The 24,474-nt window shown below is 46.4% G+C and overlaps 1 protein-coding gene across 50 annotated transcripts in view; it reads right to left on the reverse strand.

Annotated features, from left to right (window-relative positions):
* LOC139057671 (collagen alpha-1(I) chain-like) overlaps window positions 1–24,474 on the reverse strand; it is a 309,476-nt gene that overhangs the window by 73,506 nt on the left and 211,496 nt on the right. For 45 of the 50 annotated variants that reach the window (XM_070536330.1, XM_070536328.1, XM_070536327.1 and 42 more), the window contains exons 6-10: window positions 5,644–5,718; window positions 5,264–5,338; window positions 4,837–4,911; window positions 4,499–4,573; window positions 4,102–4,176 (exon numbers count right to left, since the gene is read on the reverse strand). In XM_070536330.1, coding sequence (XP_070392431.1) covers window positions 4,102–4,176; window positions 4,499–4,573; window positions 4,837–4,911; window positions 5,264–5,338; window positions 5,644–5,718 — 375 coding nt within the window. Of the gene's footprint in view, window positions 1–4,101; window positions 4,177–4,498; window positions 4,574–4,836; window positions 4,912–5,263; window positions 5,339–5,643; window positions 5,719–14,633; window positions 14,688–24,474 lie in introns of those variants that run through there. The other 5 variants (XM_070536341.1, XM_070536339.1, XM_070536338.1 and 2 more) reach the window with 2 other exon arrangements.

The following is a 24,474-nucleotide window of genomic DNA, read 5'->3' on the forward strand; positions in this document are numbered from 1 at the left end:
AACACTGTTTTTGCGATCAGGGTAGACATTCGACAAGCTCAACAGGACAGCTTTGTGATCAGAAATCCCGTTTGTTACTTCACAGGTTATCGTATTTTGTGAGGTGCCACTTACAAAAAAATTAGTCTAGAATTGGGCCTATGGCTCACTGTACTCTCGAGAAATCATTTACCATTTGCAGGAAGTCAAACGTGAATACAATATCCAAGATTGTGTTATTAACACTGTGAGCAGATTGCAATGAAAAGGTGTGCCAATCAATGTTTGGAATATAAAGTCCCTTGCCAGTAGTATTCTGTCATCCCATTTTATATGGCAGTGCATATATTCCCTTAAGTTTTCAAGTAGCGCGACAGAAGAGTTTGGAGGCCAATAAAAGACGCCAAGGATGAAGCGGACCTTGTTGACGTATGCTTCGCAAAAGACAGCTTCAATATCTTGCGGATCGGGCATACTAAAAAGTTGTATTAATGTACAAAATGTCCACTCCTCCACCTCTTCTGTCGCGGTCACCCCGAAAGACCTTATAGCCCTTAGGAACAAACTCACTGTCAAATATTTCACTGCTCAACCATGTCTCCTTAAGCATGGCGACGTCTGCGTCATGTGAGAACAGCATGCCCTGAAGTTTTACAGCTTTATTGACGACGCTACGACAGTTTATGTTTAAGATTTTGAACGCAGGACTCGTCTCATTAGGGAGTCATTTATGGTTCTTCGGGATTTTATATCGCTTGTTTTTTGCATTATCCCATCCAAACATCCCCGCTAAAGCTTAACTTATGAAAAACCAGCTTAACTTTAGCGCCATTATTATTTTGCTGTGACGAGCTTTCCCATAATTTCTTTATGATATCACAAATTCTTATCGAGTAGTCTTCGCTGAGTGAATATAATGAACCTTTCAATTTCGGCATTCCTTCATTATTAAAGTCTTCTCTCGGCAGCCATACATATTTAGGATGACAGGAATTTACCTGCTTGATTTCCTACCCATTCGGTGGTATCTTTGCATGTTCTTTATCGTAACTCTTAAGTTTTTCGCTGAGAATGTCCTTTATTTTGTCCGTAACTTGCGTCTGTGTTTCCCTTTCCTGTTATCTTATGCCGTAAGTAAGTAAGCTTTTCCTACGGCTTCTATTATTCAAGTCGTCAGTTTTAGTAAACGGGTATCATACAGTAGCTTCCAGTTTATTATTAGTTGACCTCACATGCCCTACTTCTGCTTTTCGGTATTGATAGTTGCCAAGTTGAATTCTATAGAGATTTATAGAGTACCAGTGGCACCCACGACGATAATGGAAGAGAGAATAGTATAAAGGAATTCGAAATTCCACAGGTAACGCCGGACGAAGTAAAGGAAGCCTTGGGAGCTATGAAAAGGGGTAAGGCAGCTGAGGAGGATCTGGTAACAGCAGATTTGTTGAAGAATGGTGGGCAGATTGTTCTAGAGAAACTGGCCACCCTGTATACGCAATGCCTCATGACCTCGAGCACACCGGAATCTTGGAAGAACGCTAACATAATCCTAATCCATAAGAAAGGGGACGTCAAAGAATTGAAAAATTATGGACCGATCAGCTTACTGTCAGTTGCCTACAAACTATTTACTAAGGTAATCGCTAACAGAATCAGGAACACCTTAGACTTCTGTCAAGCAAAGGACCACGCAGGATTCCGTAAAGGCTACTCATCAATAGACCATATTCACACTATCAATCAGGTTATATAGAAATGTGCGGAATATAACCAACCCTTATATATAGCTTTCATTGATTACGAGAAGGGGTTTGATTCTGTCGAAACCTCAGCAGTCATGAAGGTATTACGGAATCGGGGTGTAGACGAGCCGTAGGTAAAAATACTGAAAGATGTCTATAGAGGGTCTGCAGCCACCGCAGTCCTCCATAAAGAAAGCAACAAAATCCCAATAATGAAAGGCGCCAGGCAGGGAGATACGATCTCTCCAATGCTATTCACAGCGTGTTTACAGGAAGTATTCGGAGACTTGGATTGCGAAAAATTGAGGATAAAAGTTAATGGAGAATGCCTTAGTAACTTGCGATTCGCTGACATTACCTTACTTAGGAACTCAGGGGAGCAATTGCAATGCATGCTCACTGACCTGGAGAGGCAAAGCAGAAGAGTGGGTCTAAAAATTAATCTGCAGAAAGCTAAAGTAATGTTTAACAGCCTCGGAAGAGAACAGCAATTTGCAATAGGTACCGAGGCACTGCAAGTGGCGAGGGACTTCATCTACTTAGGGCAGGTAGTGACGGCGGATCCGGATCACGAGACGGAAATAATCAGAAGAATAAGAATGGGTTGGGGTGCGTTTGGCAGGCATTCTCAGATCCTGAACAGAGGCTACCATTATCCCTCAAGAGAAAAGTGTATAATAGCTGTGTCTTACCAGTACTCACCTATGGGGCAGAAACCTGGAGGCTTACGAAAAGGGTGCTACTTGAATTGAGAATGACGAAAGGAGCTGTGGAAAGAAAAATGATGGGTGTAACGTTAAGGGATAAGAAAAGAGCAGATTGGGTGAGGGAACAAACGCGAGCTAATGCCATCTTAGTTGCAATAAAGAAATTAGAAATGGGCATGGGCCGGACATGTAATGAGGAGGGAAGATAACCGATGGTCATTAAGGGTTACGGACTGGATTCCAAGGGAAGGGGAGCGTAGCAGGGGGCGGTAGAAAAATAGGTGGGCGGATGAGATTAAGAAGTTTGCAGGGACGACATGACCACAATTAGTACATGACCGGGGTTGTTGGAGAAGTATGGGAGAGGCCTTTGCCCTGCAGTGGGCGTAACGAGGCTGATGATTATGAGTTGCCACCATGTCTCCCAAATGTTTTATTATCTCGGTCTAAACCAACTATTTTTTCCTCAAAAGAGCCCTGTTTTGTAAGAATGTCATGGACAGACGACGTCAGAGAATTTTCACAAAATAGGACCTGCTGGAGCATATTGCTTTCAGTGATGTTTGAGCCTGGGTTTCATTGAATATCACCGCATTAAAAAAAATTGTCTTGGGAAAAAAAAGTATGCATAAACACTCTTTATACGTAGTTGGCTGGGCAGCAGCAACAAAACGAGGTTGTCGCTACGATAGCAGTAGGCAGATAAGTAGTTACTTGCTTGCGCAATGAAGCAAAATGGGTTCTTGAGCATTGTGCCCGAGGTGCTGCGGCCAAGTCCTCTGGTTGCAAGCGGCGATGGGAAGCTTCTTGTATAGACCGTGGTGTCCCCTTGATGTAACGTTACTGTTGATAGCGCAGGCGCAGACACGTTGCAGGAAGTCATGAAGAGGTCGGTTATCAAGCAAAGATGAGCTCGTGCTGGATGCTCGACGCCAATGTCATTTCCTTGGTAAGAAGGAGCTCGAGAGAATCCCTCACCGAGAGAAAACGGTTGTGCGGGCACCACGAGCGTCAAACCTGTGGAATGAAACAAAATGGGTTCTTGAGCATTGGAACCGAGGTGCTGCGGCCAAGTCCACTGGTTGCAAGCAGCGATAGGAAGCTTCTTGTATAGACCGTGGTGTCCCCTTGATGTAACGTTACTGTTGATAGCGCAGGCGCAGACACGTTGCCGGAAGTCATGAAGAGGTCGGTTATCAAGCAAAGGTGAGCTCGTGCTGGATGCTCGTGGCCAACGTCATTCGCTTGGTAAGAAGGAGATCGGGAGAATCCCTGACCGAGAGAAAACGCTTGTGCGTGCAGCAAGAGGGTCAAAACCTGCGCAATGAAGCAAAATGAGATCTTGAGCATTGCGCCTGAGGGCTGCTGCCAAGCCCACTTTAGATGGTGAACCTGTACATCAGCGATTCCTAGAACCTAGAATCAGTACATAGAACGCAAACGAAACGATTATCGCGATATATTGAAAGGCGGTGCCTTTGAATTCTTAAAAAAATATAGGTTACAGTTGACACAGAAATGCAAGACTACTTTTTGCTGCGTAAATAGCGTCGCATCATTGAGTTTAAAAGGCGTAGCGCAATTGGTCAATGCGAATTTAATGAGCAATAGAGCAAGTTGATGTAAAGCACACCTGTGGTCTGCGTCACACTGAACCATGCCAGCCCGCTTACCGGGTCCACTCATTTCACCTCGTGGACGGCCAGGAGGCAGTGCCGGATGGGGCGGCCTGACTGCTGCAGCACCATCTGCATGTGAGGCTCGTATGATGTTCGAAGGTGATGTTTCTTTTTTTAGATGGTGGATCAGTACATCAGTGAATCTTAGAACCCAAACAAAACGATTATCCCGATATATTGAAAGGCGTTGTCCTTGCAATTCTCAGAAATTTGCCTTTACCATTGACACATAAAATCAAGACGGTACTTTTTGGTAAGTAAATAGCTTCACATCGTTGAGTTTACAAGGGCGTAGCGCAATTCGTCAATGCCAATGTAATGAGCAATAGAGCAAGTTCATGTAAAGCACGCATGTGGGCTGCGTCACAATTAGCCATGACACCCCGCTTACCGGGACGACTGATTCCAGGCGGCCGAAGGCCAGGTGGAGGTGCTGGACGGGGCTGCCCGACTACTGCAGCACCACCTGTATATGATGTTTGTATGAGTCCCTAAGGTTCTCCATTGATTTAAATGGCTGAGTAATACATCAGCGATTCTTAGAACTCAAAAGAAACGATTATGGCGATATATTGAAAGGCGGTGTCTTGGCAATTCTTAGAGTTTCGTGTCGTTGAGTTTACAAGGGTTCTGTACAATTCATGAACGTGAATCTGATGAGCACTACAGCAACATGATGTAAAGCATACATGTGGTCTTTGTCACAATGAAGCATGCATTAGCGCTTACCAGGACCACTCATTCCAGGTGGTGGAACGCCAGGTGGAACTGCCGCAGGGGGTGGCCCGACTATGCCAGCACCACCTGCATATGAAGTGTGTATAAAGTTCGAAGGTGACGTCTCTTGATTTAGAAGGTGGGGCACTACATCAGCGATCCTTAGAACGCAAATGAAATGATTATCGCGCTATATTGCAAGGCGGTGACTTGGGAATTCTCAGAAATATGCCTTTACCGTTTATACAGAAATACACTTTCACGTTGATACACAATACATGCTGATACACAATACACTTTCGTGCAGAAATCGATTCGGGTCGTTCAGTTTTGAAGAGTGGTGCGCAATTTGTCAGCTTGAATCTAATGAGCAATACAGCAACTTGATGTAATGCACGCATGTGGTCTGGGTCACAATGAAGCATGCCATCCCGCTTACCGGCAGGCCTGATTCCAGGCGGGGGAAGTCCAGGTGGAGGTGCTTGACGGGGTGGCCCAACCACTGCAGCAGCACCTGCATGTGAAATTCGTATAAAGTTCGAAGGTGATGTCTCTTAATTTAGATAGTGAAACATCACATGAGCGATTGCTAGAATCCAAACGAAACGATTATAGCGATATACTGAAATGCAGTGTGTTTTAAATTCTTAGAAAAATGCCTTGACCATTGATGCACAAATACCATTTAATAATCTTTCGAGCGTAAATAGATTCACATCGTTGAGTTTTGGTGGGCGTTGCAGAATATTTCAATGTGAATCTAATGAGCAATACAGCAACGTGATTTAGCGTCAGAATGAAGCATGCCATCCCGCTTACCGGGAGGACTGATTCCAGGAGGTGGATGGGCCGGTGGAGGTGCTGGACGGCGCGGCCCGAGTGCTTGAGCAGCACCTGCATTTGTTGCTCGTGTAAAGTTCGTCTCTTGATTTAGATAGTGGAAATCAGCGATTGCTCGAAGCAAACGAAATTATAATCGCGATATATTCAAATGAGGTGTGTTTGCAATTCTTAGAAATATTCGTTTACCGTTGATGAAGAAATACTAGGCAATACTCTGTGCTGCGTAAATAGCTTTGCATCGTTGAGTTTACGAGGGCACAGGCAATTGGTGAATGTGAATCTAATGAGCACACATGTGAAATCTAATGAAAACTAGTGAAATGTATTGATATGTAGTGAAATCTAATAAAAACACACATGTGGTCTGTTTCACAATGAAGCATATCCTCCCACTTACCATGAGCACTCATTCTAGAGGGTGGAAGGCCAGGTGGAGGTGCTGGATGGGGTTTGCCGACTGCGGCAGCACCACCAGCATGTGAAGCTCGTATGAAGCTCCAAGATAATAATAATAATAATAATAATAATAATAATAATAATAATAATAATAATAATAATAATAATAATAATAATAATAATAATAATAATAATAATAATAATAATAATAATAATAATAATAATAATAATAATAACAATAATAATAACAATATTAATAATAATAATCTTTATTTCAGACAACAAGGTCTCGGATGCAAGGGCAAAAGGCAGATGTGCTGTGCCTGACAGGACCCAAGCACCCGAATACCCACACTCAGAGCATGTAGCAACAGAAAGAACATAATAAACTACCGCTACATAGACAACAGAGCTTTATACAAAGGAAAAAACCGAACAATGTACAAGCTTTTACAATCTTAAAGGGAAATTCGTACAAATAAGGAACCCTAGGATCATAAAAAATTCTGTATACACAACCTATTTATTCTTAGAACAGAAAAGGAGGTAAACTTAAACATTATTTTTGAAAGAGTTCAGGGACACGCATTTATGAATAAGTTCTATGACCTGTGTATGTCTGTTGCGATGCGTGGGAGTTAAGTATGAAAGCATTTGGGTTCCGTAGTTGCTCCTCACAAGTGGAGTTCTGTAATGGTCGTGCCTTAATTTTGAAGGCACATTGCTACTAGAGTACAATTCAAGATATTTATAAGGATCGAGCTGATTTCGTTATAGACATAAGAAAGCAATTTCAACTCATATAAGTGATTTCACTTTTAGAACAGAGTGTTCGAAAAAATACAAACCTGTATGGTCGTTATACGAGAGATTTTCGAGATACCGTATAGCTTTTTTCTGTAATGTTATCAACGTCATAATATTAGTTGTGGTTGTTGTTCCCCATATCAGTATACAATAGTGAAGATGAGAATGTATTATAGTGTAATATAACTGCCATTTCAACCATTTGGGAACCAGGTTTGTAATTTTGTAGAGCACACAGAGTGACCTAGATACTTTCGCATGAATTTTATTGATATGCTGGGACCTGCTCAAGTGTTCTTCGAGAAGGACACCTAAAGACTTGTAGAAAGAAACACGTTCAAATGCATTGTTTTCAAATGTAAGTTGAAGTTAAGAATCATCAGGTTTGTTGCGTGTGTGAAGAAGACGCGTCTCCTGGCACAGCTGCATCGCCAACGCACGGCTCGGCTCGGCTCGCGCTGTTGATTGCTGACATATTTTTGGCTTCGGGCTGTTTCGCCGTTCCCGGTCGCTGTGCCTTCGCATTATGAGCCGCCAATAAACATCTTGTCAATTGGTGGAGGTTCTGAGACTCAAACCCCATCGCTTGAGACCCTGGAGCTGCGATCAAGAATGCTACCACCTGCCATGACTGACAGCTCATCCAAACGGCACCTACGCCACAATCGGTCAGCTGCACCTGCGTTCCACGACGATGCGACCCCAAGACCTTGAGTGGTGCCGACGACGAAGACGTAGAAGACTGCTTCGTGTCATACGAACGGGTGAGCGCGCACAACAGGTGGGATGATCCAGCGAAATTAACCCACATCATCTTTTATCTGGCTGGTGTTGCCCAACTCTGGTTTTACAACCACGAAAGTGACGTGCCCACATGGTCAATCTTCATGACAACCTTTACGGAAGTGTTCAGCCGACCCGCTGTTCGCAAGCTGCGCGCTGAACAACGCTTGCGCGTCCGATCACTGCAGACAGCAGAAAGATTCACGAGCTACATCGAAGACGTCGCGCGGACCTTTGTAAACGAGTCAACGTCGCAATGTGCGAAGTTGAGCGAATTCACCATATACTTAAGGTCATCGATGACGGCGCGTTCCAGATGCTCCTAGCCAAGAATCTGCGCACATTGTTCGAAGTCGTCAGCCTATGCCAAAGTTACGATGAGTTAAGGAAGCAACGTGCTTCGACTCGGCGTGTTCTGCGGAGCGACGACTCGTTGGCGAGCCTTGACAGCATGTACGACCCATCCTCATTCTTTCAGCTGGTCAAGGACTTTGTGCGTGAGGAAGGTGCCCGCCAACTTTCTTTAGTCCCCCTCACTCAGGAGCCCACCTCCCGTCTTCCAAACACGCTCCGCACTCTCATTTCCGGAGAGGTCGCTCAAGTTGTCCCGTCCGCACACCACCAGCCGCCTGCAGCCGCGAATTTCAACTCTGCGCTGGCAGTGCAGCCTGTCACCACGCCTCTCGCCTATGCGCAGCCAGTCCTGCCTGTGGCTTCGCCTCTATGTATGCTCAGGCAGTACGCAGGCCTCCGCCGGCGTCTTTTTCGGCCCAGTCCCAACCGGCGCCACCGGAAGCCCATGCTGCATCTGGGACCACACCGAGAGCTAATCCTTAGAGGACGCCTGACAATCGTCCCTTCTGCTATTTTTGCTGCACTGCCGGACACGTCACCCGATATTGCCGCCGCCGCCCTCAAGCATTCGGCGACGCTTCTCGGCCCTTCTAGTACGGCAGCCAGCCATTTCGCCAATACGCCACTCCTTCCCCCAACCGTGTGCTCGTGCTGACCTCCAAGAATTTCCTTCGCGTCGCTCGCCATCCTCTCGCCGACGCTCGCTCTCCCCAATGCGTCGGCGACACGTACCACCTGACCAGGAAAATTGAAGTCGCAGTGCAAGAGGCAAGAACTGTGCCCCATTCGAACTATCTAAGTCCTCGCGCTTGTCCTGCTAACGTGGTCGAAGTTTGTGTAGATGGTGTTTCTGCATTCGCTCTTGTGGATACCGGCGCAGCCGTTTCTGTGATAGCCGCCAAACTGTGCCGTTCGCTGCGCAAGGTGACCACGCCACTTTCTGGACTGTCGCTTCGTACGACAAGCCCGCAGCACGTCACCTCCGCACGCAGCCTGTACTGTACGTGTGCTTATTCACGGCATTGTTTACATCGTCGAGTGTATTGTTCATCCTACCTGCTCGCATGTGGCATCCTCGGATGGGCCTTCTTATCCCGTCATAAAGCCATGATCGACTGCACGCGCGCCGAAGTTAAATTTTCCCCTTGTGACGTACCCTTGGACGATGATTGTGACCGCCCTTCTAAACTTACCGTGGGCGAGGACAAATATATTCCACATGGCTCCTTCGCCAACGTACCCGTCTCTTGCGATGCCATCCCTAATGCAACGGTCCTCTTCGCACCGTCCCACTTCTTCACGAGCCGTAGATCTCTCCCACTACCCTTCGCAACGCTTGACATGGCCGGCAGCGGCAGCAATATATACTTTTACAATCCCTTCTGTGCGCCTATTACGTTGCTCGTTGGTGAATGCCTTGCCTCCGTGGAACTCCTCGACTCTTCGTTTCTCGTTGACGCCCCCGGAGACTCTTTTGATGACGACTCAGGCCAACCATCTTCGATTTCCGCGCTTGAGGAGACGTCCAGGGATGCGTTCTCGAGTGCCCTCACCGATACCCTCCTACCTGCGGAACGCGTCGACCTTCTTGATGTAGTGCACTACTTTAGAAGTTCATTCGACGTTTCACAACCTCACCTAGGCCGCACGTCGGAAGTGCAGTACTACATTCACACCGGTTCACATCAGCCGTTCCGTCAACGTCCGTACCGCGTCTCTGCCGAAGAGAGTCGTGTCATTAGCACCCAAATCGAAGATATGCTGAGCCGTGACGTTATTCAACCTTCGCACAGTCCCTGGGCACCTCCTGTCGTTATCGTTCGCAAGAAGGACGGGTCTATTCGCTTTTGCGTCAACTAGCGTCGGTTAAATAAGGTAACGCGCAAAGACGTCTATCCTTGGCCATGCATCGACGACGCCCTCGACAGTCTTCAGGGAGCAGAATTCTCGTCGCCCCTCGACTTGCATTCAGGGTACTGGCAGGTGCCGATGGCTGCGGCCGATCGCCAGAAAACCGCATTCATTACGCCTGACGGCATATATGTGTAAGCCAGGCGAGCAGCAGGTAAAAAACGCACTTTATTCCGAAACGCAGCCGAGTATATGAGGATCACTGCGACAAGTAGTGGGCGTGTTGCACATGCGCACTGGTTGACTTCCAGGAATGATGTTGCGCTCCAGTACTTCTTCCCTTTTTGGGAAAAAAGAGAAAGAAACATTGATGAACATTTTCATTTGCAAACAAAGATTGCTTTGCTATTTACATTCTGGAAGTGGATAACGTTGCGGCTCTTGGCGTACCCGTTCACTTCTTCGAAGTGGGGCTTGAATTGCGTCTGCTGGGGTACTTGGCGCGCCTGTCTTGGGGTTTCTGCTTGTGATTTAGCAGGCTGAGCAGCATCTGTGGCCCTGAGATGCTCTCTCGTACGACGTAACTGTTGTCCACTGTCTGTAGCCACTACGTAGGATCGCGGAGGCCCTGCAGGACCAGTTACTTTGGCCGGGGCCCACGTTCTGCTGTGTGTGTCGTAGACGGACACTCTGTTTCCGCTATGAAGGTCTCCGAAAATCCGTGTCGTTCTGTTGTAGTAGGAACGCTGTTTGTGTCGTATTTCTTGTTGCCGCTGACGAACTGCTTTCGTGGGTATCGTCTTGGGCTGTAAGTGACAGTTGAGAATCGGGAGTTGGCGTCTGGTGTGACATCCCATGAGCCTTTGAGCTGGCGACTGCAGCTGTTCGTCCCTCGGAGTATTCCGCCACTCGAACAACGTACTGTAGAATTCAAGGGTGGAAAACGGCATTTGTTTAGGAGATGTTTAGCCTCCTGAACGACATGCTCTGCCAAGCCATCGTCGCGCGGGTGGTATGGGCTAAAAAAGGTGTGGCTGATATAGACTTGTGAATGCTTGGAAAGTTGCACTGTTGAAGGGAGGGCCGTTGTCACTGCACTGTTTGGCGGGAATGCCATGTGTCGCGAAGATTTCTGCAATTGCGTTGATCACAGCAGCAGCGGTAGTCCGATAAAGTTTGCGAAACTCGAAGGAAAACGAGTAAGAATCTGCCACTATGAGGTAATCATTGCCTTCGTGGTGAAAAAGATCGACCCCGACAACCTGCCATGGCAAACTCGGTAGTTGGTGGCTCAGCATGGGCAGCCTTGCATTTCCTTTTTGTACTTGTCGCAAACAGCGCATGACTTCGCTATATCAGAAATGTTGGCGTTCTTGTTTGACCAGTACATTACCTGTCTTGCTCTCGCCTTCATTTTGTCTTCGCCACAATGTGCAGCGTGGAGCAGGCCGAGAGCTACCTTGCGTTTTGATGGAGGAATTACAAGCTTGTTGCATCTGAGAAGCAGCCCATCCTCGACGTGTAGCTCATCACTGTAGCTTCAGTATGGTTTTAAGGCATCCGGCAGCTGCTGCTTGCTTTCGGGCCACTCTGTACTAGGGTAACGGCAGAGGTCAGTCATGAAAGTGTCCTTATCAGTCTCCATATCGCATATCATATTGACCGCAAATAAAGACGTTATTTATTTATTTATTTATTTACTAAATAAAATAAAGTCACCGCCCATGCTGTTTATGTGTTCTCTCCCTCTGTCCCCGTCTTTACTTGAGGTCAATATGACATGCAGTAAACACCAACTAGGCCAATGTGAAGTTCTCCTTATCAGTCTCCGTTCTGATACTGAGCAGCTGCTTATCTGAAACAGGTAACGAAGAAATAGCATTGACTTGAAATTGTTCCGTTTCATCCACCAGCTCTGTTTTGCAAGGAACGCGCGAAAGTGCGTCGGCCAAAGACAGTTTCTTTCCCGGTTTGTATGCGTGAGGAGCATGCGTTGAAGGCGAAGAAGGCAATCGCAAAGTGGTTTCTTGAAAATCGATTCCAGTGGTCAGTAGTCGGATTCTACCATGACTAGTGGTTGTCCGAGTATGTAGTCCTTGAATTTCATGCAGCCATGAACTATGGCTAGGGTTTCCTTTTCAATTTGTGCATACCGCTGTTGTGTGGTATTTAAGGAGCGGGACGAATAGGTAACGGGGTGGTCATATTGCAAAATGAATGCTCCGACACCGTACTGGCTCGCGTCCCCGGAAAGTTTCACTTGCTTGGACTGGTCAAAGTATGCTAGGACTGGTCCTGTGGATAGACTAGCTCGTAACGTTTGGAAACTGTTTTCCTGCACTTCTGTCCACGTCCAAGCGACGACCTTCTTAAGTAGCTCCAGTATAGGTGCAGATGTGAGCGACAGGTTTGGGATGAACCGAGGTACAAAGTTTATCATTCCAAGGAACACTTGAAGCTCCTTACGGTTCTTCGGTGGTGGAACTTGCATGATGCCTTGAACCCTGTCTGGGTCCAGTGACAGGCCTTCCGCGGTGAGGAGGTGGCCCATGTAACGTGCACTGGCCTGCAAGAATTGGCACTTCTTTTTATTGAGCTTTAGATTGCGTTCCCTACATTGTTCAAATAAGGCGGTGAGGTTCGTGTCGTGCTCCTGCCTTGTCTTTCCCCAGACCAATATATCGTCCATTACGACAGCTACGCCAGCCAAGCTTCCAACGACCTCTTGCATGGTGCATTGAAAAGCATCTGGTGCTGATGTGATGCCGAATGGCATGCGCAGAAATCTGTACCTTCCGAACGGTGCGCTCATGGTGCAAACGCGCGAACTTTCTTCGTCATGGTTTATTTGCCAGAACCCTGACGCGGCATCGAGAGTGGAAAAATATTTGGCTCCTTGCAGCCTCGGCAGTACGTCTTCCAATGTAGGCATATGGTACCTTATCCTTTTTCAGTACTACGACCATATAACTACACCAGGAGCAATGACGCAAAGCAATGCAATGACGCCATTGCGTTCCATCTTGTCGAGCTTCGATATCACGGGCTCTTGGAGGGCGACGGGAATTCTCCTCGCTGGTTTTATGGTTGGTCGTACATCGTGCTTCAGCTGCAGGCGATAGGCGATGCCCTCAAGTTGTCTTAGTCCCTGGAAGATGTCTTCAAAGCCAGATAAAATGACCTCGGACACTTCGTTGACGGCATCTATGCGTTTTATCAGGCCCAGTTTCTCAGCGACGTGTCCGCTTAATTTAACTTGTAGATCTTGGACAACAATGAAAAACGTAACCTCGGTGCTTTGAGTCTTATTAGAGACGAGCAGGTTTATCTTTCCGATTGCTTGTTCTGTGTGGCCGAAAAACGTACGCAAGGTTGCCTAACAGTTCTGCGCTGGCGCCGTGGATAACTTTCGAAAGACCGTTTCTGGCATAACACAACAGTTCACCCCTGTGTCTATCATACATTTGGTCATGATACCAGCCACATTTAACACCGACCCCCAGTGCTCGTCACCCTTAACAGCTTGAACTTCCAATGGTTGAAGAAAGTATGCGTCGCCGCTAGCCTGATCTTCATCGCCAGTCATTTCTGCCTGTTGCACGTGCTGTCTTTCTGGCCATGTTTTCGAGCTTCGTGTGCGGCATACACTACCAAAATGGTTTCGGCCGTTACAATTTTTAAAGTACCTCCCTGTTGCTGGACATCGTGCCGCTTTTTGATGTTTTAAGGCGCATTTCGGGCAGGTGGCAGTCTTTGCTTTTGCAACGTCAATGTTCATTTCCGATACAAAAGGAGTGCTGTTGCCCTGGTTGCCTCGGATTTCAGCGGCCTGTTCTTTGCTCTGCTCTTTAGCACGGCCAATCTAATCCGTTTTTGCGTAGTTGGGATTTTCAGAAATAACTCGCTGCCGCAGTTCTTTGTCTCTTATGCCAAGGAATATTCTGCTGCGTAGAAGTCTATCTTCAGTCTCGCCAAATTCACACGGCGCAGCTAGAGTCTTCAGTTCTGTGAACCATTCCTTAACTGACTCGCCCTCGCGCTGGTTCCTTGAACCGAACCGAAACTTGTTGTAGGTGAGATTTGTAAGTGGTCTGTAATGTTGTTTGAACTTCTGCATTAAAACTTTCCGATCATTCTTCTGCTCTTCGTTTTCAAATTTGAAGGTGCGGTAAACACGCTTTGCATCTTCACCGATAGTCATTAAAAATGTAGCGGCCTCAACATCCTGGGACTGTAGACTCAGCCGTGTCGCTGTTGCAAAAAGTTCGAACTCACTTTTCCAAATGCTCCAGTTGTGGAAAATGCGGCCAGTAACGTCAAGCGGCTTGGGCGATGGTAGCAGAGTTTAGTCATCATCGTGGCTCGTGGTTGTCGTTCCGGATGAGCACTTGTCTCCTACGGGGGAATTATTACTGCTGTATTGCTGCTGTTAAGCTGTGATCCTACGGAAAAACTTGCCGCATGGGCAGGAACTAACTGCCGATCTCACTTCTGACACCATGTAAAACAGACGAGTAGCACATAACAAAAAGCACTTTATTCCGAAACGCAGCCGAGTATATAAGGAGCACTGCGATAAGTAGTGGGCGTGTTGCACATGCGCACTGGTTGACTTCCAGGCATGATATTGCGCTCCAGTACAGTATGAATTTAACGATGCCTTTCGGGCTTTGTAGCGCCTCGGCCACCTTTGAACGACTCATGGACACTACGCTGCGTGGCCTGCGTGTTACCTCGAGGGTGTCGTGGTTTTCTCACCTGATTTTCCGACTCACCTGCTCCGCTTGAGACTTGTTTTGACCTGTCTAACGAACGCCGGCCTCCAACTCAACCTCAAGAAGTGCCGCTTCGCCGCGCGAGAGCTCACCACTTTAGGCCACGTTGTGTCCAAGGAGGGCGTTCTACCCGATCCTGCAGAACGTCGAGCAGTCGCTGAGTTTCCGAAGCCTCAGACCATCAAAGAACTTCGAAGCTTTGTGGGCCTATGCTCATACTTCCGGCGCTTTGTTCGGAATTTTGCATCGATCATGGTGACATTGACTAAGATCCTACGCGGTAACGCCACCCTCTCCTCCTAGTCCCTTGCATGTGACTCCGCCTTTGCTACGCTGCGTCCTCTTCTCACCTCCCCAGCTATTCTTCGCCATTTCGACCAATCAGCTGCAACTGAGGTACACACAGATGCCAATGGGGTCGATCTCGGCGCCGTCCTCGCACAACGAAAGCCCGGCTATCCTGAATACGTAGTCGCCTATGCGAGTCGCACGCTGACGAAGCCAGAGGCAAATTACAGCGTGACCGAAAAAGAGTTATTGGCCTTAGTATGGGCCCTTGGTAAGTTCCGACTATACCTGTACGGGCGCCCATTCGACTTGGTCACAGATCACCATGCGCTTTGTTGGCTCGCCAACGTCAAAGATCCCACTGGCCGCCTAGCCCGTTGCACACTGCGCATCCAGGAGTACGTTATTCGCGTCGTTTACCGCAGCGGACGCGCACACTCAGACGCCGACGCCCTGTCTCGTTCACCTTTACCTCCAGACTCGGCCTGCGGAAGAACTTCCGCACACCTTGTCATCTGTTGACAGGGACTCCTTTGCTACCGCGCAACGCCGTGACCCGTGGATTGCTTCTCTTTTCGACTATCTATCTGGATCATCGATCATCACTGTATCCCGAAACCTCCGACGTCAAGCAGTTCATTTCGCCATTCGTGACCAGCTGCTCCACCGACGCAATTACACTCCTGAAGGCCTTCGGTGGCTTCTGGTGATTCCCCGCAGCTTAAGGTCACAAATATGTGCCTCTTTCCACAACGATCCGCAGTGTGGCCATGCCGGAGTCTTCAAGACGTACGAACGAATTCGCCGCCGCTACTACTGGCGCAGCACCGAACAAACTACTAAAGTTTGTTCGGTGCTGGCTTTACTGTCAACGCCGCAAATCACCACTTCTACGCCCGTCAGTTGCCTTGCAGCCACTCCCATGCCCTGCCACACCCTTCGATAGCGTCGGAATCAACCTATACGGCCCGCTTCCCATGACACCAGACGGCAATCGGTGGGTCGTAGTTGCTGTTGGCCATTTGACACGCTACGCCGCAACTGCTGCTTTACCAAGTGCTACAGCGCGGGATGTAGCCTTTTTCGTCCTACATCGCTTCGTGCTTCGACACGGCGCACCTCTAGAACTCCTCAGTGACTTCCTCTCCGAAGTCGTCGAAAGTTTGCTTTCGGAATGCCATATTATTCTTTGGTCAAGCACGGCGTACCATCCCCAGACTAACGGGCTCACCGAGCGATTTAACCGCACACTCGGTGATATCCTCTCCATGTGCGTGGCATCTGTTCATGGTAACTGGGACCGCATCCTTCCATTCATCACGTTCGCGTACAGCACCGCGATCCAGGCCACTATGGCATGTTCACCTTTCTTCCTCCTGTATGGCCGCGAGCATACACATACCATCGACACGCTCCTTCCATACCGTCCTGACGCTTCCGAGTGTCTACCTGTGTCCGACGTCGCCCGACAAGCTGAGGAATGCCGCCAGCTAGCGTGCTCTTTTACGGCAGAGCAACAGCAGCGCCAGAAAGACAACCGCACCGACATACTTCCTAACACCACCTACGCTCCAGCCATTCTTGTGTGGTTGTCTGTCCCTATTCGAATTTGAAGGGCCTTACCGACTCTTGCAGCAAACGTCTCCAGTGAATTTTCTCTTTGAGTCACTGTCACCACCTGAAGATTTACGCCGGCGTGGACGTGTCATTGTCCACGTCTCGCGTCTCAAACCCTGCCACGACCCTCTGCCTCCCGATTCTTAAGGTACCAGGACTCCTTTTGTCCGGGGGGAGATTGTGAAGAAGAAGACCCGTATCGCGGCACCATCGCATCGCCAATGCGCGGATCCGCTCGCGCTGTTGATTCTTGGCGTCTTTTTGGGCAGTGCTTCGGGCTGTCTCGTCGTTCCCGGTCGCTGTGTCTTTGCTTTAGGAGCCGCCAATAAACCTCTTCTCACGTGCTTTAAGTACAATAACCTTTGTTTTATTTACATTTATTTCGAGTTTATTTAAATTCAACCATACTCATAAGTCATGTAACCATGCATTAGCCTTGACATGAATATTATCGAGATGCATGCCAGAAAAAAATACATTGGCATCGTCTGCACAAATAATTATAGCAGGAGTTCTAGGAATGGCTACTAAACAGAAGTACGTATTTCCAAGGCAAAAACAGAGAAGCCTCTTGAGGTCGGGAACGCCAATGGGTGACCTGTCTGGCAAAGTCCTGTCAGATTCCAAAGCAGAAGTGCATGCTTCCACAGCCATGTCAGTCGGAATTGAGGTAAACAGCGACACCACGTCGAACGACAGAACGACTTACTTCTGTATGACGTACAGAAGTACGTCGAACGCGTACTTCTGTTTCGTCAAGGTCTTCTACAGGCAATTCCACAGTACGGCAATGGGTACATCTGTATCTGTTGCTGCTGCCAATCTTACGATGCAATGTTTGGAAAGGCGTGCTCTCGCGTCCTTCAGTACTGGGCCAAACGTTTTTCTGCGCTCTGTTGACGACTGTTTTTGTCTGATTGGGCGGAGCGCTTTGGATTCGTTCACTGTGCACCTAAATACTCAGGAAAAGGCCATCCAATTCACAGTTGAGACAGAGGTCGACAGCAGACTCCCCTTTATAGACGTACTTGTTACCAGACGCGATGGACGGCTCTCGTTCAGCGTATACCGTAAGGACACAAACACTGGCCGCTACCTGAACTTTCAATCGGTTCATCCTGACGCTCACAAAAGGTCGGTTGCTACCTCACTGCTCAACCATACGAACCGCATTTGCACCACAGCAGAAAGTCGTTCCACTGACTTGGATTCCGTGCGAGGTAATCTCTCGGCAAGCGGCTATCCCACATCCTTTTTGAGCGCTGTGGAACGCCGTCTGTCCAATCCAGCTCGTCCGGCTAATCCCCGACCGAGAAAGCGTGCTGCCATACCCTACGTTTCAGGGATAAACGAAACCTTTCCTCGCATTCCGCGCAGTTGTGACGTTGAGGTGGCGCACGTGCCCGTGTGTTAGCTGAGGCAAGGACTCGCTGGCGGTAAGGACAGGCTTCCGAGAGAATCGTTTCCTGGCGTGGTCTATAGGATACCCTACGCAAATTACGACTACGCATACATCGGTGAATCGGGCAACTTCAAACAGAGACTGAGGCATCATCAGAAAGATGTCGAGAAGAAACGCACAGTTTCGAATGCCCTTGCCGCCCACACGGGTGCAACGGGCCACAAGATTGATTGGGATCGCTCGAGAGTTATCGCACAAGAAATAAACCTGAAATCGCGGCTGTATTTGGAATCGCTGGAGATACAAAAAACACGTCACACGCTCAATCGAAATGAGGGGACCCTCCCCCCGTCATACACGTGCTGCTTACGTCATGTTCTGAAGTATACATATGCTTCCATGAACCTTCCATCATACCATTGTGAACAAGGCTTCCGTTGCGAACCCAAAACGTCTTTTAGATTTTTTCATTTTTTAGCACTTATGTTGGTCGGTGTTCATCGTTTTATTACTTCAAACATGTATACTGCACGCGACCGGAAAGAGAACTACGAATCAGATTTAAGGCAGCTCCTCGAATGGCATAAAACGGCAGCTTATAAAACAGAATATCATGTTTAATAGAATCAAATGCCTTTTTGAAATCTAAGAAAAGTCCGATTGTGAATCATTTCTCATCAATATTATAAAGCATTTTTCCTTTATACTTTGTAGGGCCATTTCAGTTGACTTCCTCTCCCGAAACCCGAACTGTTGTTTCTCAAGAATTTGTCTGGTGTCGAGAAACTTAAACAGTCTTTGTTTTATCAAATATTCCAGTAGCTTAGAAAACAAAGGAAGGACAGATATAGGCTTATAGTCATTTATGTTGTCATAGAGGCCACCTTTGTGCAAAACAACCGCTAATGCAATTTTCATACTGTCTGGAAATACACCTTGGTCTAAAGCATCATTACAAATATGCTGCAGTGGGGAGCTGATTAGATTGGCAAGAGCAATAATTGAGTCGGCCTTAAGTTCATCTGCTCGTGCCACCGAGGATTTGTCTAGATTTCGGAGGGACGGGAACACTTAATGTTTACTGCACGGCTTTAAGAATATAGAACCTACAACTGGAGAGGCAATGTAGTCGGTAATTTCATGCTTTCTATCTTGTTTTTGAAGCGATTCACCAGAGGATAAGAAATGCGCATTAAATTTGTCTGCCAGGGCAACGCCACTGTAGTCAAGATTATTGAGTGGTAATGTGTTAGGAACATTACACGTAGCCCTTCCCATAAGGTCACTAAGAAAATTTCAGATTTTTTTAGGACAGCTTGAAATTGCGGCCAATTTATTCTTGTAGTAATCTTTCCATGCTTTTTTTATATGAGCACCTAACTTGTTTTTTAATTTTTTATATTCCTTCGGTATGACTGGATCTCCTAATGGGATGAATTTGTCGAAAAGTTCCTCACGTGCTACAATTCATTCATAGGACTCCCTTGTTAGCCATGGCTTTCTAGACTTTTTTGTAGTTTTTTTTTACTAACTATGGGAATGCACTATTATATTTGCTTTTTACTGGCTCGAGGAAGATATTGAACTCTATACTAGGATTTTTTTCATTGTAAACATCGCTCCATTCAATGCTTTCTATCATAGATCTAAACGTAGCCAGGTTATCTTGATTGAAACTGTGATATACGATTTGTTGAGCTGGCAGTTTTTTTTTCGTTTTCTTATTAACCGGGGAAAAAGCAGAAAATAGGTAGGTGGTTGCTTAAATCAAATGTGAGAACACCAGATAGAACGCTAGACAACTCATGGTTTGTGACACACAAATCTATTAACGTGTCGCTCTCTTAGGTTATTCTGGTTGGTGACTGGATAACATTCGTGCAGTGAAATGTATCAATAGCTTCGTAGAAAAAAAAAACGTCGTGGGGAGCTGTTTGTCAACATATCAATATTGAAATATCCCACTAAAACAACAGGCATAATTAGGATACATGAATGTTCAAGCAGATCACGTACAAACTGAACAAATTCGGCAATTTCACTAGATGGTGGTCGATAAATACAGGCAACCAGGGTTCCACAACATTTCACAGCAATCGATTCGTAGTGCATACGAACAAAAGAAAGTCTGAAAAAAATTCATAGAGAAGATTTTCTTTAATGTACAATGCTACGCCACCGCCTGTACGGTTTTCTCTGAACACCCCTTCAAATGTGTACCCAGGGTAGGATACAACGTCATTTAATAATAAATTATGGGGTTTTACGTCCCAAAACCATTTTCTGATTATGAGGCACGCAGTAGTGGAGGACTCCAGAAATTTCGACCACCTTGGGTTCTTTAACGTGCACCTAAATTTAAGTACACGGGCGTTTTCGCATTTCGCCCCTATCGAAATGCGGCCACCGTGGCCGGGATTCGATCCTGTGACGTCTTGCTCAGCAGCAACATCATTTCGACTGGTGAATCATGTTTGTGTGTATGCAAGTATATCAAATCTGTTATTTAGGCAACCCAAGGCCGTCTGTATTTCAAAATGCTTATTTGTTGGGCTTCTAGTATTCACATGAAAGACTGACATCCTGTCATTTTCGTGAACAAGCGAACTGCGCACAGCAGAATTAAAGGATAAAGCATCGTAGTAGAAGGGCCTAGTTTGTGATGCCATCAAAAAAGAAAAGGAAGGCGAACATATAAACAAGACACAGCAACAGCGGCGTCTGTTAGATTAGATTAGGTCGGCATCACATGCAATCTGTATTGCCCGTTCACCGTTGCACTAGCGCACCAACAGCTTCCCTTTACTATGCCATGCATATGCACACTGCTTCTTTGTAGCCTTTGCCCTCATCATCAACAAGAGCTTTTTGTTCTGCGCTGTTAAATTATCAAGAAAGTATACCGTGGACTTAGCTTCCCTCATACTTGGCTTCTTTGCCATCCATTGATCCTTCGTTGCACGGGAAGAAAAACGAACCAGAACTGCTGGGTTTTACCACGCTTAGTTGGCAGTCTATGAAAGCCTTCTACGTCCTGTTTAGTCAACTGAACCAGGCCTAAATTCTGGGCTTTATCTTTTGGAACAGATTTTCATTGTCGGCTTGCATAAGTCCATGTAGTGCTAATTTATTCTTTCTACTATATTGTTCCAAGCTGTTCATTTGCTGTCATAGTTCCACGAATTTTTGATAAGAGTTCACTGCCTTAATCTTTTCCTACTCTTTTATTTAAAGCAACAATTTTAGTTGACTGAAGCTCCATTTCTGCTAGTAGTGGATCGTACTGATCTGCAAGATGCTGGACAGACGTTTCCACACTTTCCACGGTTTCTTTGACCTGGAAAAGGACATCTAGTTTCTGTTTAATATCTGGCAATTCACAAAGCTTTGTGGTTGATTTCTATAGCATCTTTTCAGTGAACGAATGCTCTTTCTGCACCTGCTTTGTTATTTTTGGGGGGCCTCGAGCAGCTAAAATTACACGTTTGACATCTCCAGCTTTTTTAACAGTTTCTGCCATTGCTTTGTAGGTAGTCTTATTCGTACCAGAACAGGTGCCCAAATGGTAACCATACCCGCTATCTGAGAAGACGAGGCACGACCCATCTGTTAGAAGCGACTGCTTTCAAACCCGACATATATCGGAAGCAGAACTATCCATTGCACCCGGGAAGAAAAAGCATGCGGCACTGAAGCAGCAGTAGAGACTTAAAGGCAGGCACACGCTTTTGTGTTTGTGCGATCAAAGTAAATCGGTAGTGGTATCACTGGAATACCTCAGCAGCAATGACAGGCAACATAAATCAAAAATAAGTGTGGAAAGGTGTAAAAACCAATCTGCGAAGTAACGGATTATTGTTAGCTGCTTGAAGAAGGTCTCGTTCGTGCCACTGCCACTGAGTGTATGTAGATTCTTCGTCGGTAGCACAGCCTTTTGTAGGTTCTTGTCAGTGACGTATGGTCCGTGTTGACTTAGCCAATGGCAGTCTATCTTGGCGCTGCAGTGTGGTGGCAGCTGTATACAAAGGTTTCCGAAGTTCCTGCTTAGTAACAGATTATTGTTAGCTGCTTGAAGAAGGTCTCGTTTGTGCCACTGCCACTGAGTGTATGTATATTCTTCGTGGGCAGCACATCCTTTTGTAGCTTCTTATCAGTGACGTATTGTTCGTGTTGACTTGAGGGCCAATGGCAGTCCCCCTTGGCGATGCAGTGTGGTGGTGGCTGTTTCCAAAGGTTTCCGAAGTTCCTGCTTAGTAACAGATTATTGTTAGCTGCTTGAAGAAGGTCTCGTTTGTGCCACTGCCACTGAGTGTATGTATATTCTTCGTCGGTAGCACATCCTTTTGTAGGTTCTTGTCAGTGACGTATGGTCCGTGTTGACTTAGCCTATGGCAGTCCATCTTGGCGCTGCAGCGTGGTGGCAGCTGTATACAAAGGTTTCCGAAGTTCCTGCTTAGTAACAGGTTATTGTTAGCTGCTTGAAGAAGGTCTCGTTTGTACCACTGCCACTGAGTGTATGTATATTCTTCGTGGGCAGCACATCCTTTTGTAGCTTCTTGTCAGTGACGTATGGTTCGTGTTGACTTGAGGGCCAATGGCAGTCCCCCTTGGCGATGCAGTGTGGTGGTGGCTGTTTCCAAAGGTTTCCGAAGTTCCTGCTTAGTAACAGATTATTGTTAGCTGCTTGAAGAAGGTCTCGTTTGTGCCACTGCCACTGAGTGTATGTATATTCTTCGTCGGTAGCACAGCCTTTTGTAGGTTCTTGTCAGTGACGTATGGTCCGTGTTGACTTAGCCAATGGCAGTCCATCTTGGCGCTGCAGTGTGGTGGTAGCTGTATACAAAGGTTTCCGAAGTTCCTGCTTAGTAACAAATTATTGTTAGCGGCTTGAAGAAGGTCTCGTTTGTGCCACTGCCACTGAGCGTATGTATATTCTTCGTGGGCAGCACATCCTTTTGTAGCTTCTTGTCAGTGACGTATGGTTCGTGTTGACTTGAGGGCCAATGGCAGTCCCCCTTGGCGATGCAGTGTGGTGGTGGCTGTTTCCAAAGGTTTCCGAAGTTCCTGCGTAGTAACGGATTATTGTTAGCTGCTTGAAGAAGGTCTCGTTCGTGACACTGCCGCTGAGTGCGTCTCTTGATTTAGATTTATTTATTTATTCAAAATACTCTGAATGCCTGATGGAGTTACAGAGAGGGGTGGTGAATCATTGCCTAATATCAGATAAAGCAGTCTGAAAGGCTGAATGAACCGGATTGCTGGCATCAGAGGCGGGGAGGTGGTTCCATTCGGATGCTGTCTTGGGAAGAAAAGAATTGAACAAAAGGTTCGTGCGGCATCTTGGTACTTGTACCTTGACGTTGTGGTGGAATCGCGTTGAAATATAATGGGGTGATGTACAAAGGTCATTTTTTATTCTGGGTTAGTATAGTACATATTATGAAATAGTGATAACCGGAGGAGTTTCCTTGATGATAGGTCTGGCAGATGAAGGCGAGTTTTGAAGGCGGGTACACTGGCACTGCGGGAATAATTGGATACAATGAAACGTTCAGAGTGGTTCTGAATGGCTTTAAGTATGTTAGCTGTGGTGTAGATGAATCCCAAATTGACGAACCATACTCTATTGTAGACCTTACTAATGTTTTATATAATGTATTTTTTAGGCAAGAGGGCGCGCGAGAAGAATTGCGACGTAAAAGGCCTAGTGTACGATTGGCAGAGTTTGTCACGTATTCAATGTGAGTTTGCCATGACAGATTGTTAGTAATGTGAACACCTAAATATTTATAGGAAGTGACAGAGGACAGAGTACATTTGTTAATTTTGTATGACGATGTAGAAACAGCACTACCGCGAGAAAATTTCATCATTTTACATTCGTTGACACTTAATTTTATTAATAACTGGTTATACCACGAATAAATGGTGCTAAGATTAGATTGAAGTAAAACGGAATCATCTGGGGTAGGTATTCCACGAAAAATAACACAGTCAATAGCATAAAGACGGATGTTAGACGTCAGTTTCTCCGGCAGATCAATAATGTAAATAACAAATGAGAGGCCCTAGGACTGAGCCTTGTGGCACACCGGAAGTAACGAAACAGGCTGGTGAAACGGAATTGTTAGCGGATACGATCCAAGTTCATTTGTCGAGAAAGTATTCAATCCACTTAGGTAAATAAGGGTCAGTGTTAAGTCGACTTAATTTCAGAAAGAGACGATGACATACTCTGTCAGAAGCTTTCTCAAAGTCTAAAAAGATACAATCAATGGAAGAACCTCGCTCTAGAGAAGAGAACAGGTCATTAGTAAACATGACTAGTTGTGTCTCACATGAAAAGATTTTTAGGATACCATGCTGATATTTACTAAAAAAGGTGTTAGATTCAAGGAAAAGCACGAGATTAGAGAAAATGATGTGTTCCAGAAGTTCCACCGGAATGCTCGTTAACGATATGGGTCTGAAGTTGATAGTACTTGAAGGGTTACCTTGTTTTGGAACAGGCACCACCTTCCCCGCCTTCTAGAC

The sequence above is a fragment of the Dermacentor albipictus genome, chromosome 3 (assembly GCF_038994185.2).
Source record: "Dermacentor albipictus isolate Rhodes 1998 colony chromosome 3, USDA_Dalb.pri_finalv2, whole genome shotgun sequence".
Classification (NCBI taxonomy): domain Eukaryota; kingdom Metazoa; phylum Arthropoda; class Arachnida; order Ixodida; family Ixodidae; genus Dermacentor; species Dermacentor albipictus.